Source organism: Acanthisitta chloris, unplaced genomic scaffold (genome assembly GCF_000695815.1).
Source record: "Acanthisitta chloris isolate BGI_N310 unplaced genomic scaffold, ASM69581v1 scaffold30686, whole genome shotgun sequence".
NCBI lineage: Eukaryota > Metazoa > Chordata > Aves > Passeriformes > Acanthisittidae > Acanthisitta > Acanthisitta chloris.
This window is the reverse complement of record NW_008680277.1, coordinates 36,396-50,141: the sequence shown is the minus strand read 5'-3', so window position 1 is coordinate 50,141 and position 13,746 is coordinate 36,396. Positions and strand designations below refer to the sequence as shown.

Genomic DNA, 13,746 nt, shown 5'->3' with positions numbered 1-13,746 from the left:
TCCTGTTAGGAGGAATAGACTTACTATTTGCTAATACGCTGGCTTTTTCCCAGGACCTTAAGTTAGTGTCCTGTTTGTCACTTCTCACTGCTGTGGTACCGGGACTACTTTAGGTGACAAGACCATAGTAACAGAACAGCAATTTTGTAAGTCATTTTCTTTAGAACTCTTAACTGAATACTATCTGGTTTCAGCAATTTGTTTCCAGCTGTATTTTTTGTTTGTTTCTGTTTTAAAGTCTCTTCTATTGTCTTTTCATCTTGGGATACTTCCTTTGACTTGTCACCTGTTAAGTTTTGACATGAGCTCTTCTGTGAGCTTACTGACAAAGAAGAGAGAAATTGCTGCTGGTGAATTTTTTAGCTTGTTCCAGTTTTTATTCAACTGGTTTTTAGCTTTCTAAGAGTGCCCTTTGCTATAGTTTTATCTGCACAGTTCATTGCCTTTGTTTATCCATGCTATTTTGTATATTTTTCAGCGACTTTGCAGTTCAGTATGTTCTTTCAGCTTTCTGAAATTATTGAGTGGTGCTGTACTGAATATTTCTGTAACCCATTTAGGTCCTGCTCAGGTTCCAATGATGTCCCCAAATGGTTCAGTGCCTACTATTTATGTGCCTCCTGGATATGCCCCACAGGTATGTCACTTCACTTGATTCTTATTTTACTTCCTTTCATGAAAATTATGGGAGTAGAACCATAATAGCTAACTCAGTAAAATAATTTGTCAAGTTTCAGAGTCACTGTGATCAAGCAAGTAAATAAGGGGAAATGTCCCACAGTACCTCTGAGATGGGAGACTTCTCATGCTGTGTGCCTGTTTAGTTATATATTAACTACGTACATGACAATAACAAGCACAGCTCCTTGCTGAGTTCAGTATCCTAATGTACCAGATGCCCTCAGAATATAAAATACAGTCATGACCCAAATAGCTCCTTGTGCAGGACCTGCACTGATTTCTGTGTTAGTGGATATTTTCTCTTGGCACCATTACAATTTTATATATGTGCATAGTTCTTGTCTGGGAAGTTCCCTGCAGGTAAGGAGTAAAACAGGTCAGTTGAAAAAGTACAGCAAACAACACGGAAAAAATGTCAGCTGTCCCTTGGGAATTAAGTTATCATATAATAGTGTTTCCACTACTTATCTTAAAATGAGGCTCTCATTTTTTCACTGCTGTGTGATTCCTAATTTAGATGCCTGAAAATGAAGTGTGAGCTAGGTAACCTGGACATCCTTTAAAGTAGATTAAAAGGATGATTCCTCTTGGCTATTTTTGACATGTGTATAGTAATGAGGTGTGTGGCCTTGTAGATGGTGTGTCTGTCTTTCCTTCAACCGTGGAACAAGTCTAGGGGTTAGTAGGTCAAATGTGGAAGTTAGAGCAGATGAATTCCATTCTAAGTCTCTCTCCAGATGTTCTGTTGTTGTGACCAGTCTGTCTCTGGCTTAGCATGCATCCCATGGTGTATACCGAGAAGAGACTGCGGTGTGTAAAATGCAACCAAATAGCCCAAAGTGCCTAGCAGATGTTGCACTAATTATCTGAACAGCATAAAAAAAATTGTCCTCTAGCAATAGAAAAGGTTGTCAGGGTAGGCAGACTACTACTCTAATTTTTACCTTTTGTCTGTTGAAAGCTGACTGATAAGTTGAGTCATCTGTCCTTCATAGTTGAGTTCCCAAACAGGCAGTAGAAAAATTAATTAGAAATAATCAGGAAAGTCTGTTTATCTTCAGGTCATAGTAAAAAGTCTTGATTCCTATTAGAGTTCATTTTTAAAGAACTGAAAGAAGTTTTGAGGTAATTGAAATTCTGAATTTTGCCATATTTCTTAGGTACTTCATTTCAGTTGATGAAGTACTTCGTGTTTAAAAAGTTGTGTAACTTATGCTCATCCGAATAATATTTTTAAAACTAATTTATCCTTCCTTTGAGGACAACTTGAAGCAAAGAGGCTGAAGGGCTGGGCCTTGCTGAGGCACGTTCGTTAGCCTTTCGTTGGAGTTTGTTAGTGCAAGCAGGTGTTGTGTTAACACAGCACTGACTTTTGAACCGAACATGCCTCACATCTGTCCAGCTCAGAGTACAGATGGAACAAGCTCAGGTTTGCTGTGTTCATCTGGGTAGAAGTGCCATAGTCCAGGAAAACGTGTCGTTCATAAGACTTCTGAAGTGTTTACTACTGGCAAAACATGTGAGCCATTGAGGTTTATGATGGAAGATCCTGTTACAAGCCAGAAGATTTAATAGTAAACAGGAAAGTCTAACATCATTGAGCTCAGAGTTTTCCCGGACTTAATACAGTCCCAGCAAAGTAACTTACATGGTTTCTTCACGCATAGTATATTTTTAAATGTCAGCAGCTGCAGCTATATTTTGAGATAAGTGGGAAACCAACTAAATGTCTGAAGCCATCAGCCTGGAAGAAGAAGTTCAGCATAGCCATCTCTTGTCTATCCATTTTCATTTAGTTCTATTATGCCTCTGCTTGCTTCAGTTCCTGTTTGGCAGTGATACAGCTTACTGTCCTCTGTTAGATGTTGGGGGCAAACACTGAATAAAAGATTTATTTTTCTTATATCACATAACTAAAAAGCAATTCAGAAGCTGGTTTGCTTTTCCTTTCCTCTTCTTTTGGAACTGTAGTTGTAAAACTCTGAAAGAAAGCGCGTCTTTATTCATCCTCTCTAAGCTGTCTATATTCACTGTCTGTAGTGAGTTTTGCCATGATGTTTGGTTGGTTCACTCAACCAAACAGGCCTACGCCAGAACCACGTTTTACTAGCACAATTAGGATAATAGAGAGCTTGTTTACTTTTATAACTTAGAACTATATACTTGGTATAATGCTCTTAGTGCTTTTTGAAAGGGTTTTTATCCCTGTAGTTGTCTGCTGGAGGCCTACCATTGAACAGATGTTTGATCTAGACACACAGTTACAGACCTGTCAAACTTTTACACTATTAAACTTAAGGTTCCTGCTGTTAGGAATTGGGTGTCTGTTTCTGAGTTACTTAGGCTATTAGCAGGCCCAAGGAAACAAATTATAAACGAAGCAGCTTATTTGTTTTTTAATGGAAGCTGCTTTCTGCATAATCTGGATCTGCTCATAAAATCATAATAAATTGCCATATTTTAGGGGGTTTGTAAGCAAAAAGGACTTAAATAATTAAAACCACATTTCAGTGTTTAGAAAATTTCATTGGACAGCAGAAGTTCTAGTTGTATTTACTGCTGCTAATATATTCTGCCTTTAGGATATAGCACACAGCTATTGTTACAGAGATACAAAGAGTGTTGTCTGTAATGAAATTATTCTTTCCCAATAAGGGACAATTTCTGTATACTGGAAATAACCCACATTTGAAAGTCACATGGTATACATGTGCTTTAAAGCTTTGTTTACTTAGGTCATGTGTATTAATTTTCAGCTATTTATGTGAGTAAAGTGGGATCAGCTCTGTTGTGTGCATTACTTCTATGTCTTCCGAATGTTACTGTATATGCATAGAGATCTCATGCATCTTATGTGACCGCATTTATTCTCACCATGGGATCACATATGCTACTGTTGTTTTGAACTTCTGGCAAAGTTGCCAAGGGCTGCACTGGGTCCCTTAGCCAAAGGCTGTCCTATCACATCTCCCATTTGCTAATTTTTCACAAGCTTCTGCGCAGTGGAGACTTGGCAGAGGCTGCCACAAAGGCACCCGTTTTCTGAGTAGCATGTGGCTTCCTTCAGGGTGCAGGACATTTTAACAGGCAGGGGAGTGGGGGGAGAAGAAAAAAGCTTTTTAGAGCTGCCTTGACTTGTCAAGGAGTCCTGAGAGGGCTGACTACCATCCTGCTAGGTTTTTTTGCTAACAGGTTGAAGCTGACAATGACTGCTGCGTTCTACAGGGGCAGTATGGCAAGTGCCTCCTGGGTTAGTGTTGGTGGACTGAGTTGGGGACAGAGCTAAAACAGTTCACCTTCTCTCACTATTTATGCAGAGTGAGATCTGTCAGCTCACCAGTTCTGGGGAGAAATCTAGTTGTTATGCTGTAGTGTAGCATACAAGCAGTGTGAATGAGGGTGGAAACGGGACCCTAGGAAGAAACTAGTCTCGTGCCATAAATATACCTGGTTGTTTATAAGATGTTGCAGTCAGGTTTTTTTAACATTACATTGAAGAATTAATGTCATTGTTGCAGTAAATACATTTAATGTAGATAGCCCTTTAATTGTCCTTTGTTTTTCTTAGGCTCTCCTGTTTTCTTTTCCTCAAATTTAAGAGGTTTACTATTTCTAGTTTTGTTTAAGTATCTGTAGGAGCATTCCTTTCAGACTGTCATTTCTCTTGTGGTATGTGGTGTCTCTCACTGTACAGGTTATTGAGGAGAACGGTGTTCGAAGGGTTGTGGTGGTTCCCCAGGCTCCAGAATTTCATCCTGGTGGTCACGCAGTGATACACAGGCCTCCACATCCCCCACTGCCTGGCTTCCTTCCTCTTCCAGCCATGATAGCCCCTCCACCACGCCACATATACTCGCCCGTGACCGGAGCCGGTGACATAGCGACGCAATACATTCCACAGTATCACACCTCGCAAGTGTATGGGGATGTGGGTAAGTAGCTTATCGAAATACTGCAAGTTCTGTCAAAGGGAATAACGTTCTGCTCATTTCCAGCACCTGTTAGGCTGCTGTGTGGGCTTTATCAAGCAATAGCTTGAATGGGAGCCATACACAAAATTTTTTATGAGGATACCAGCCTTGATTTTGCTTATTATTCCAGAAGTTCTCTTAATTTATTTGACTTGTCTATTCAGTGATCCGTTAAACGTACAGATTACTACTTACGTGTACCAGCTGTAGATTTCCCCAGAAAGCATTGTAGAAGGTGATTGTAGTGATTCAGTGTTTAAATCCATACCTGAGCACTGTTCTGAGATCTCAATCTCTTACAAGCATCCTGTGTGAAGCACCAAGCAGGAATTCTTAGTATTGGTTAAGGAAAAAGGTTTGTCATTTTTCATAAAACCATATGCATTTAGTTGAATGTCCCTATTGAAGTCCAATTTGAGTAATCAAGTGCCACTAACCTAAACTTAATACTGTAGTTGAAGCTGTCTTTGGTACTGCTGTTGGTGTCTGCGTTTAGTAGGGTTTAGAGGCAAAGTGTTTGTGTCCTGACTCAGGGTTAGGTTGTTAGGTTAATGTTTACATTTATGGTAGACTTGCTTTTCTTTAGATAAGGCAGGTGCCAAGCTTGAAATACTTTCAGAGAGCAATTCTAGGTTGCTGTTTCTAGAGAAAGAAAGAAGCTAGAAGCTATAGAGGAGGAGGATAAACACAATTTCTCAGCATTCTGTGATACTGCTAAAATAATCTAAAAATGGCCTCCATGTAGTTGCTGAGCCTAAATAGTCATGATGGTACAAAGCAGTCAGATAAGAACATTCCAATGTCTTGATCTTTTCGGAATTCTTAATGTTTCTGTATTCTTAAGTTATACTCTTGATTTCTTCTTGCACTACTTTGATAACAGTACATCACTAGATGCTCTTTGGGTGCTCGTTTGTAGTTTTATTAATTTCTTGATTCCCTGTAGATGGCAGTTGTTTGCTTTTAGTTTGCTAAGTTGGCCAGTCTGCAGTTTTTTGCATTAGTCTGGTACTTATTTTTTTTTCCAAAGCCACATTCTGACTTAAAGATGAGACTTTAGTCATACTGCAGCAACGCCTCAGGTTACTGTGTACAGGTGTAGTGTACTTACAAGACCCAGACATACTGTTTTCAGTCGTCTAGTGTCTTTCCACTGCCCTATAGATCACAGGTTCTGTTTCTGTGCTTTTATGAGTGTTTGTCTCTGTTGATTTCTACTGAAGCACTATTAAAGTAATAGAGCTCTAGTTGCATTCCAGTTCTTAAAACTAGTGGATTTTTTCATTCAGCTTTAGAGAAAACCTCCTGTAACGTAATAAAGTAGCATATTTTTTCTGTGTTGACTTTATCCTGTACCTTACAGCTCAGGGGAGATTATAGAAACACTCAAGGAATAATTTTTAAGTAGAAAAAAGAAGGGGAAGGAAAGATTACACTTTCTCTCCTAACATGTTGTTAATGTCCAGTTAGTGTATATCAGTTCACCTGCTGGACACTTCAGTTTTCCAATAGGAGTAGAGACATAATTTTACACACAAGTGTGCATTTAATGCACGTAGCATTTCAAAGTGGATTTTTAATGACATTCTCTTCTTAGCGGTTGTTTTTGTTTTCTTTCATTAGATACTCTGCCTGCTCATGGAAGATCCAACTTTAGAGATGAAAGGTCTAGTAAAACATATGAAAGGTTGCAAAAAAAATTAAAAGATCGACATGGCACTCAGAAGGATAAGTTAAACAGTCCTCCATCATCGCCTCAGAAATGTCCTTCTCCTACAAGTGAACATAATGGACTTATGAAAGGACAAGATGTAGCTGGTATAAGCACAGGTTCTACCAAAAGCAAGTCTTTGGGTAAAGGAAAAAGTAATTCTCAGATGGACACAGAAGTAGAAGGTAAGCGATATCAAAAATAATACATACACACACACACACAAATGCATGATGCAGGTCCAGTCTCTGGCTGAGCATAGCATTTGTAGGTGGAACACCACACTTTGACAGTCTTGAAGTTCGGTAGTAGTTTGTAACTGCCCTGACTTACATCAGATGGAGTCAAGGGCAATCAACCTGCTCAGCACATTGGAATGAGAGATGTGAATAAGAGGACAAAAACTACTGACATGGAAGTCTTCATGTAAATTTGAGAGAATGTTATGAGTCGTACGTCATAACACTGATACGTGTCCCTGCAGAGGACAGGTATTGTTTAAAGGCCCTTATAGAAAAAAACAGTCCTCACATTAGTCCATGTAAGTTCATGTTTTCTAAGACACTACCATATGGAGTGTGTTTATTATTAATACCTCTATTTCACTGGAAAGCTGGTGATCTCATCGGTGGACTGAACTCCCTCAGCCTTGGTCATACAATCACTGTCAAATGTGGTGATGCGTCACTGTGCAGCTTTGAGGTCACTGGCATAGCCCTTCAGATTCAGAAAACAACGTCAAAGACTTGTCATCAGACAAGAACAGTTTTCTCAGAATAAGGAGCTGTAACTGGTGATGCTGAGAGAAACAAACCATTTTTCTCAACTCCCTGAAGTTTGCTTTGAGATGATAACTTTGTGTCAAGGTATGTTAGGTTGCCGTAAACCAAAGGGATTATGAAGAAAGTAGGTCTAATCAAAACCAGGAAATCTCAACTTATGAGAGCTGCTTAAAACCATGTGTAGATAATACCCTGTGGAAGCTTAGTACCGAGGGTCGCTTTTGAGATGCAACCTGAAGTCAGAAGCTGGGAACTGTTGCTCCAAACTTGAATGAGTGCTTGTCACTATAGTTCCGGAATGGTATTTGTCTTGTCTTCAATTTAGTTTCTGTTAGTTGGTATTTATTTATGAGCTAACTGTTGCTTAATATGTTACAAAAATTATGTTAATGATTCCTTGGAAGTATTTTATATGAAAAATGGAAGAGTCCGCTTTTCAAAATTATTTGATTCAGGAGACATTGAGGAAGAGACTTGGCAAACAGAAGTCAGAAAAACATTGATTACTTTGAACAGCATAAGTCATCTTAGAAACAAAGTTGTAAATTATTTGTTTTATGTTGGTTTAAGGCAGGTTAAGTGGATTAAAAATGCCTGGCCACGCCATCAAAACTGAATAGTCTGTTCTCTTACACTATTGAGATAATAAAGTTTAAATATTGTGTGAAAGTACCTGCAACACTTCTATATACTGAGTCCTTTATAAAGCATAGCTATACCTTCAGCTGAAACAAAACACCTTAGATTCTTTCCCTGCAGTGTAACTGGAGGCTAAGCTAAGGTTTGCCCTTGCAATTGAGGGGGGCCAGCAGTGTTACCACTAGGCTTCCAGCTGATGTGCAATAGCATATTTAAACTACTGTAACTTGACTGCCTCTACATCCTATGAGAAATCTATGGGGAATATCTTATCCAAGATCTTAAGTTCTCCAGAGCAGTAGTTTGTTTAAAGTTATACATTAATAAAAGATAACCAGGCTTTCTGTATTCTATAAATCATAGAACAGATTTAGAAAGAGTTTCATATTAACAACTTTCATGAGACTTTCTGGTTTTATGTTGCCCTAGATGAATGCAAGTTAGCAAGGTGTTCTATTTTATAGATACTTTCATCCGTGTGCAATTGTTGAATTTGAAGAGCTATTTCACTGTAAAGTCACTGCACGATATTCATGGGTGCTTTTTGTTTGCTTTGATTTTGTGTTTTAAGAAAAGGATGAAGAAACAAAAGCACTGGAAGCACTTCTTTCTAATATAGCCAAGCCAGTGGTAAGTAAGTAACAAAAGCTTTCCATAAAATCAGAATGTATCCGTTGCTGTTTGATAGAGCTGTACCTCCTTTTCTCTCTCCCAAGTTGAAAGGATCCTTAACTTTCCACACTAAAGAAAACTCACTTAACTTCCTGCCACTGAAATGTAAATGACCAAAGTAATTTTTAGTATATTAACATTCATGAAGTTAAAATTGTCTTGGTAGTTATTATGCAAAATTCTTCTTCTTGGCCACTCTGTGAATCCCAGTATTAACAGAACTATAAAAAATACATATGGAAAGAGATCGTAACATTGCTGGTAGCATAATGATGCCACTTAATGGAAGATGGTGCTTAACATAATCTTTTGCTGTGAAATCAGTTCTCAATTTCCTGTGTCTTTCTTTAGTCTTAACTGTTCAAGGAACAATTTTACATGCCATGTATCTCTAGTCAAGAGAGATACCTGGCAAGGTTTTGGAAACTTGGCCAAAAATGAGGTTTTGGAGAACCTTATTTGCAAAGTAGAGAAAAATGAGGACAAATTTTTCTTTAAGAGTCTCTGGCACCTCCAGGGAGGAGAGACACATAAAATTTGCCAAGGCAGGTGACTGTCAGCAGTGATCTTCTGACTAACCTGACTGACTTCCCTTGCTCGAAAACCTACCAGTTTCTTGTCAGTTTGTAAAACCAATTCATAATTTTGCATAGATGCTCTTTAAAGCACTGTTGCCCAACTCAGTTTCTTGCATTTTTAGAGCAGGTCTGTGTTCTTGTCTTTCATCACCTGGACCTTCCCCAGCCCTTACCTTTCTGTGAGGATTTACACAGCTTTTCCAGAAATCTGCACCACAGTCCTCAGTCCACCATCCTGCCTGAGCGAAAACAATTTGTGTTCCATATTGTGTACTACAAAAAGCCTATACAACTGAAATTCCAGGAAGAGCTTGCCATGGATTTGTCCAGTCAGTCAGCTACTTCCTCCATTCATCAGCTTCATACATTCTTCCCTTCACCTCCCAGGCAACATGGCCCCAGTTTAGTGCCCTGGTCTTGATTCTTCTTTACAACCTGATGAGGAGAGGCTGAGAGAGCTAGGGCTGTTTAGCCTAGAGAAGTGAAGGCTCAGAGGGGATCTTATTAATGTATATAGGTATCTGCAAGGCAAGTGGAAAGAGAATGGAGCCAGGCTTTTTCATTATGCCAACATCAGGACCAGAAGCAATGAAACTGAAACGTAGGAGGTTCCCTCTGAACATCAGGAAACACTTTTTTATGGTGAGGATGATTGAGCTCCAGCACAAGTTGTCCAGAGAGTCTCTCTTTGGAGATATGGAAGAGCTGTCCAGACATAGGTCCAGGCATCTGGCTTTACATGACCCTACTTGAACAAAGGGTTGGATCAGATGACCCCCAGGGGTCCCTTCCAGTTTCAACCATTCCGAGGTGCTCCAGGGGCTGAGCAGGGATTGTAATTATAGAGGAAGTCCTGAACGCTCGGTGTCCTACTGTGTGCAAGCATCAGAATGGGTTGACATGTCTTTGGTGCCTCCATGTCTTTGGTGGGTAAGCAGCATGGAGATGGAAGCTGTCTGAATCAAATCCTATCAAAAAGGTTTAAGAGATCCGAGATGAAGAACTGGAGCAGAGTTAGCTGATCCTAGCTGTTGCTGAGGTGTAGATAGTAGCTGGGACTGCCAAGTTTGGTAGCACTTAACAGGATGACCATAGCAATTGGACCTAGTCAAGGGGGCAATAAAATGAATTTTTGGAGTAGAAACCGAGACAGAAAAGAAAGGTTAAGATTATGAAAGGTGTCAGGAAGAAAGGAAGTGAGTGGCTGAGAGAGCTCTGACAAGAAGCACAGGTCCAAAGGACAATTAAGAATTGAGAGATCCTAAAAGACATTACATCTATGATGAGAAAATGAGACCAGGAACAAACAGAATAGTAGATGTGAACTACGAAAAGAACAAAATGGAGATAAGTATCTTTTCTGTTTGTTATTTTTTACAAACAGACTGATAACAAAAGGGTGATGAGAGTCTGAAAGTCTTGTTAGCAACACTGAAATTGGTGGGCGGTAGTAGCAAGAGACTAAAACTTCCTGAGAAAGGTGAAGATTGGTGAGACAAGAATACCAGAACTTTGAGAGGCTAAAGGGCTGAAGTCTCATGTGGAGTAAAAAAGAATATAGACTGGAATGAAGAACTGTTGATTAGGAGCAGACTTCAAGAAGCTGGAGAAAGGGTCAGAAGGAGTTATGGCTGTAAGAAATGAATGTAAGTCTACATTTGATAGCAGTGTTTTTTTTCTTCTGATAGCTAGAACCTGCCAAGTCCTGCCAGGAGAGGTTTTGTTTTGCTGCCTGTTGTTTCACTGCCCAGCTATGTGTTTCATCTCCATCGGTGTTAGCAAACACCTATTGCTATCACTCTGTTAGATCCAGCAGCAGAGACTTGTGTAGTGGATCTGAAGGCTCCAGGCTTGCTGTAGGATACTGCCAGAAAGTGTTTAAGGGAGTCATTTGCAATTAACAGATACATATACACACATAGTCTAGGAAAATATGCATCCAAATACTGCTAGATGAATTCTATCCCACTCTTAAAGCAGAGCAGGAAAGATTTCATGCTAATACTGGTCTGTTGTGTTCAAGATTAGTCATCTTTTGTCTTCTGGGTTTTTTGTTCTGTTTAACACAGGAGTATGTTGTTCTTTCTGTATGGTCCCTGTCATTCACTGTACAAAACACACCTGCTTTGGGAATGGATCAGGGCCATGTCTTTGACCCTCGAATGGGGTCAAAAGCTCTGAGTCATGTGTCTGACCCGACAAGGGAGCATGTACCTAGTTTAGCCACATACTGCATCGGAATGGATGCAGAAACAAACTTTGCTGCAAGGTTAGCTTACTGCAACATAGTGCTGTTACTGGGACATGCTGGACAACAGTGTTCTCAGCAGCCCACAGATCATGAGTGCCTGCTGTGCCCTTCTTACCTTTGTGATAATGTAGGCAACCCTGTCTCTCCTGACTAGAAATATGAAGGCCAGCTCTCCAGAAGTGTGCATCATCCTCTGCCAGTGGTCAGGGCATGCATCATGTCATCCAAGTTGGAGTGTTACCAGTGGCTATGTTGCCAAGGGGTATTCTGAGCTTCCTGAGTGAGAAGTATAGATCAATACGTGGGGTTGTCTGCTGTGTTTCTTAATGACGTAGGGAAAAGCAATGGACTGTCAGTACTGTCATGTTTTCTTTCATCTCCTTCTATCCTCAACACTCAACTCTGCATGCCTTTTAGGCAAGCACTCTATTTCCCCTCTCTGCCCTGTCCTTGCTTGAACATCATTGTGTGTATCTGTGTGCCTAGAAGTGATCTCTGCAGAATTCAGAAGACATCACAGGCATAGGCCATGGTAATCTGCTACAGACTACATAGTGTGCACAAGGCAAAAAGCCAGACTCCCAGCACTTTGAGAGACTTATGCTTTATGAAAGCATAAGTGACTGTTAGGGCTGTGGGTGGGTGGAAGACTAGCTGATGTTGCAGCTTTGGGGAGTGTGGTGTGACACGATAGGAGAAAGGGAGTCTGTCTTAACTACTTAGGCCTTGCAGGATTAGAGGCAACCTCTCACAGTTTGGTTAAGGAAATGTTCCTCACTGTCCAGAAGTGAACCAGGACATTGTTTTTTCACACCCTTCTGTTTGTAGTTCTCATCAGAAATATTCCTGCAGGTTTTCAATCAATGTTTAGCTTCAAGCACTTACTGTGGGTATTGTGATTCTTGATGAATCATCAGCACCCTGTTCCTTGTTTGAACAGTGCTGGCACAGGCAATACTTGGTACTGGCTGTGGTCATAAAACCAGATGATGATACAGGGTGCTGTCTGGTACAGTGTCCGTTGCACCGTATTCTGCTTCAGAAAGCCTGGAGTAACGCTGAAGGCTGTGACCCGTCCTGGGCTGTCCCATGTCTGAATGCCCAGGTCTGGGGCCTAAATCAGGTGGTGGACTCTGTTGCATGCTTTCGTTCACATGTATCTTTCAGTTCTGTGCAGTGTGGGGCACGTCAACTTTGCTACCTCCAGACTCCTATTTGGGGCTGATTTTCTTAAACTACTCTCTGTTTGGATCCCCCATCCTTTCATAGATAGGAGTGTTAAGTCAAGTTGGTGATGTGATGCTGCCATCAGATGACCCTTCTACTTAGGTGGTTTTGAACTTTTTATACCCAGATGTAAGTTGGAGTGGTTCTGCAGATTGCACCATGCTGAGTCCTCAGCGTTTGGGCAGAGTCTTCACCAGCTGTCATGTCTGTTAACCAATTAACAAAGCAAGCAGATGAGAAGAAAGACAAGGGGACCTGAAAAGGCAAAAGCAAAATGAAGAATGGTGCAGAAGGCTGGGTAACAAGGAGAGGCAATAGGAACGCAGAATTTGAGGTTTAGCTATATAGCATATAAATCCCTTTGGAGGGCAGCATACTTTGTGGTTCTCTGTGTGCTTGTGGACTTCTAGAATGTGATGCACCTTACCCACCAGTTAAGTATCTTGTGTCACTGTGGATGCAATTCAGATTGCACATGCTAAAACTACTCTTTTGTTTGACCCGAAGGGCATGTGTAATGTAGTTAATGAGGAGATTCACTTTTGCAAGCTGGATTGCTAATGAAGACCTTCCCACCTCTAGTTTCCTCAGTGCTGGGGCCTGACTCAAGTATTGTACTCTGCTTTGCAGAGTACACAATGCTCAAAGCTGCCACCAAAATGAACTGCAGCTGCTTGAATAAGCATACAAAGTAATAAGTAGTGCCAAATTTTCTGCAAAAGCCACTCCCAAGTGTCTCAGGGCGCCTAATAATAGTGGATCCTTCTGATCTTAAATCTTTGTTCTTCAAATATACTTTTTCCTTCCTTATATCACAGAGGTTTTTTGAAAATATGCTAGTGTTTTTGTGCTTGAGAACTGACAGGAAATTCCTGAACTTCAATTCTTTTCTATAATAGAGCTCTAGGTGGCATTCCAAAAGTTGAGTATTGGAATATTATTGAACATCAAGGATTAAGGACTATATTTAATAATTGCTTTTTAGTGAATAAATTAGTAATTACTATCATATGCTTGCATTGTGTGAAGTTAGAGTTTTGTGTTAAAATAGTATATGCCAGTGTAATCTAGGGCTAACATAGTGCATATGCACAACAGAGAAAAGTTTTTTAAAGGAAATCTTTATTTTCATAACTCTTAACCTTTTGATACTTTGCTTTTGTCCCTTATTTTAATAGTCTTGTGAGGAAGAATATAGCTGAACCTAGACTTGTCTTTAAGAATCATTTGCTTA

At 40.1% G+C, this 13,746-nt stretch overlaps 1 protein-coding gene across 1 annotated transcript in view; it reads left to right on the top strand.

Moving 5' to 3' along the window:
* Positions 1-565: 565 nt before the first annotated feature.
* FNDC3A (fibronectin type III domain containing 3A) overlaps positions 566-13,746 on the top strand; it is a 47,304-nt gene continuing 34,123 nt past the window's right edge. Inside the window, exons 1-4 of the mRNA XM_009077654.1 lie at positions 566-637; positions 4,376-4,613; positions 6,276-6,548; positions 8,356-8,414. Coding sequence (XP_009075902.1) covers positions 578-637; positions 4,376-4,613; positions 6,276-6,548; positions 8,356-8,414 — 630 coding nt within the window. The 5' untranslated portion in view covers positions 566-577. The remainder of the gene's footprint in view (positions 638-4,375; positions 4,614-6,275; positions 6,549-8,355; positions 8,415-13,746) is intronic.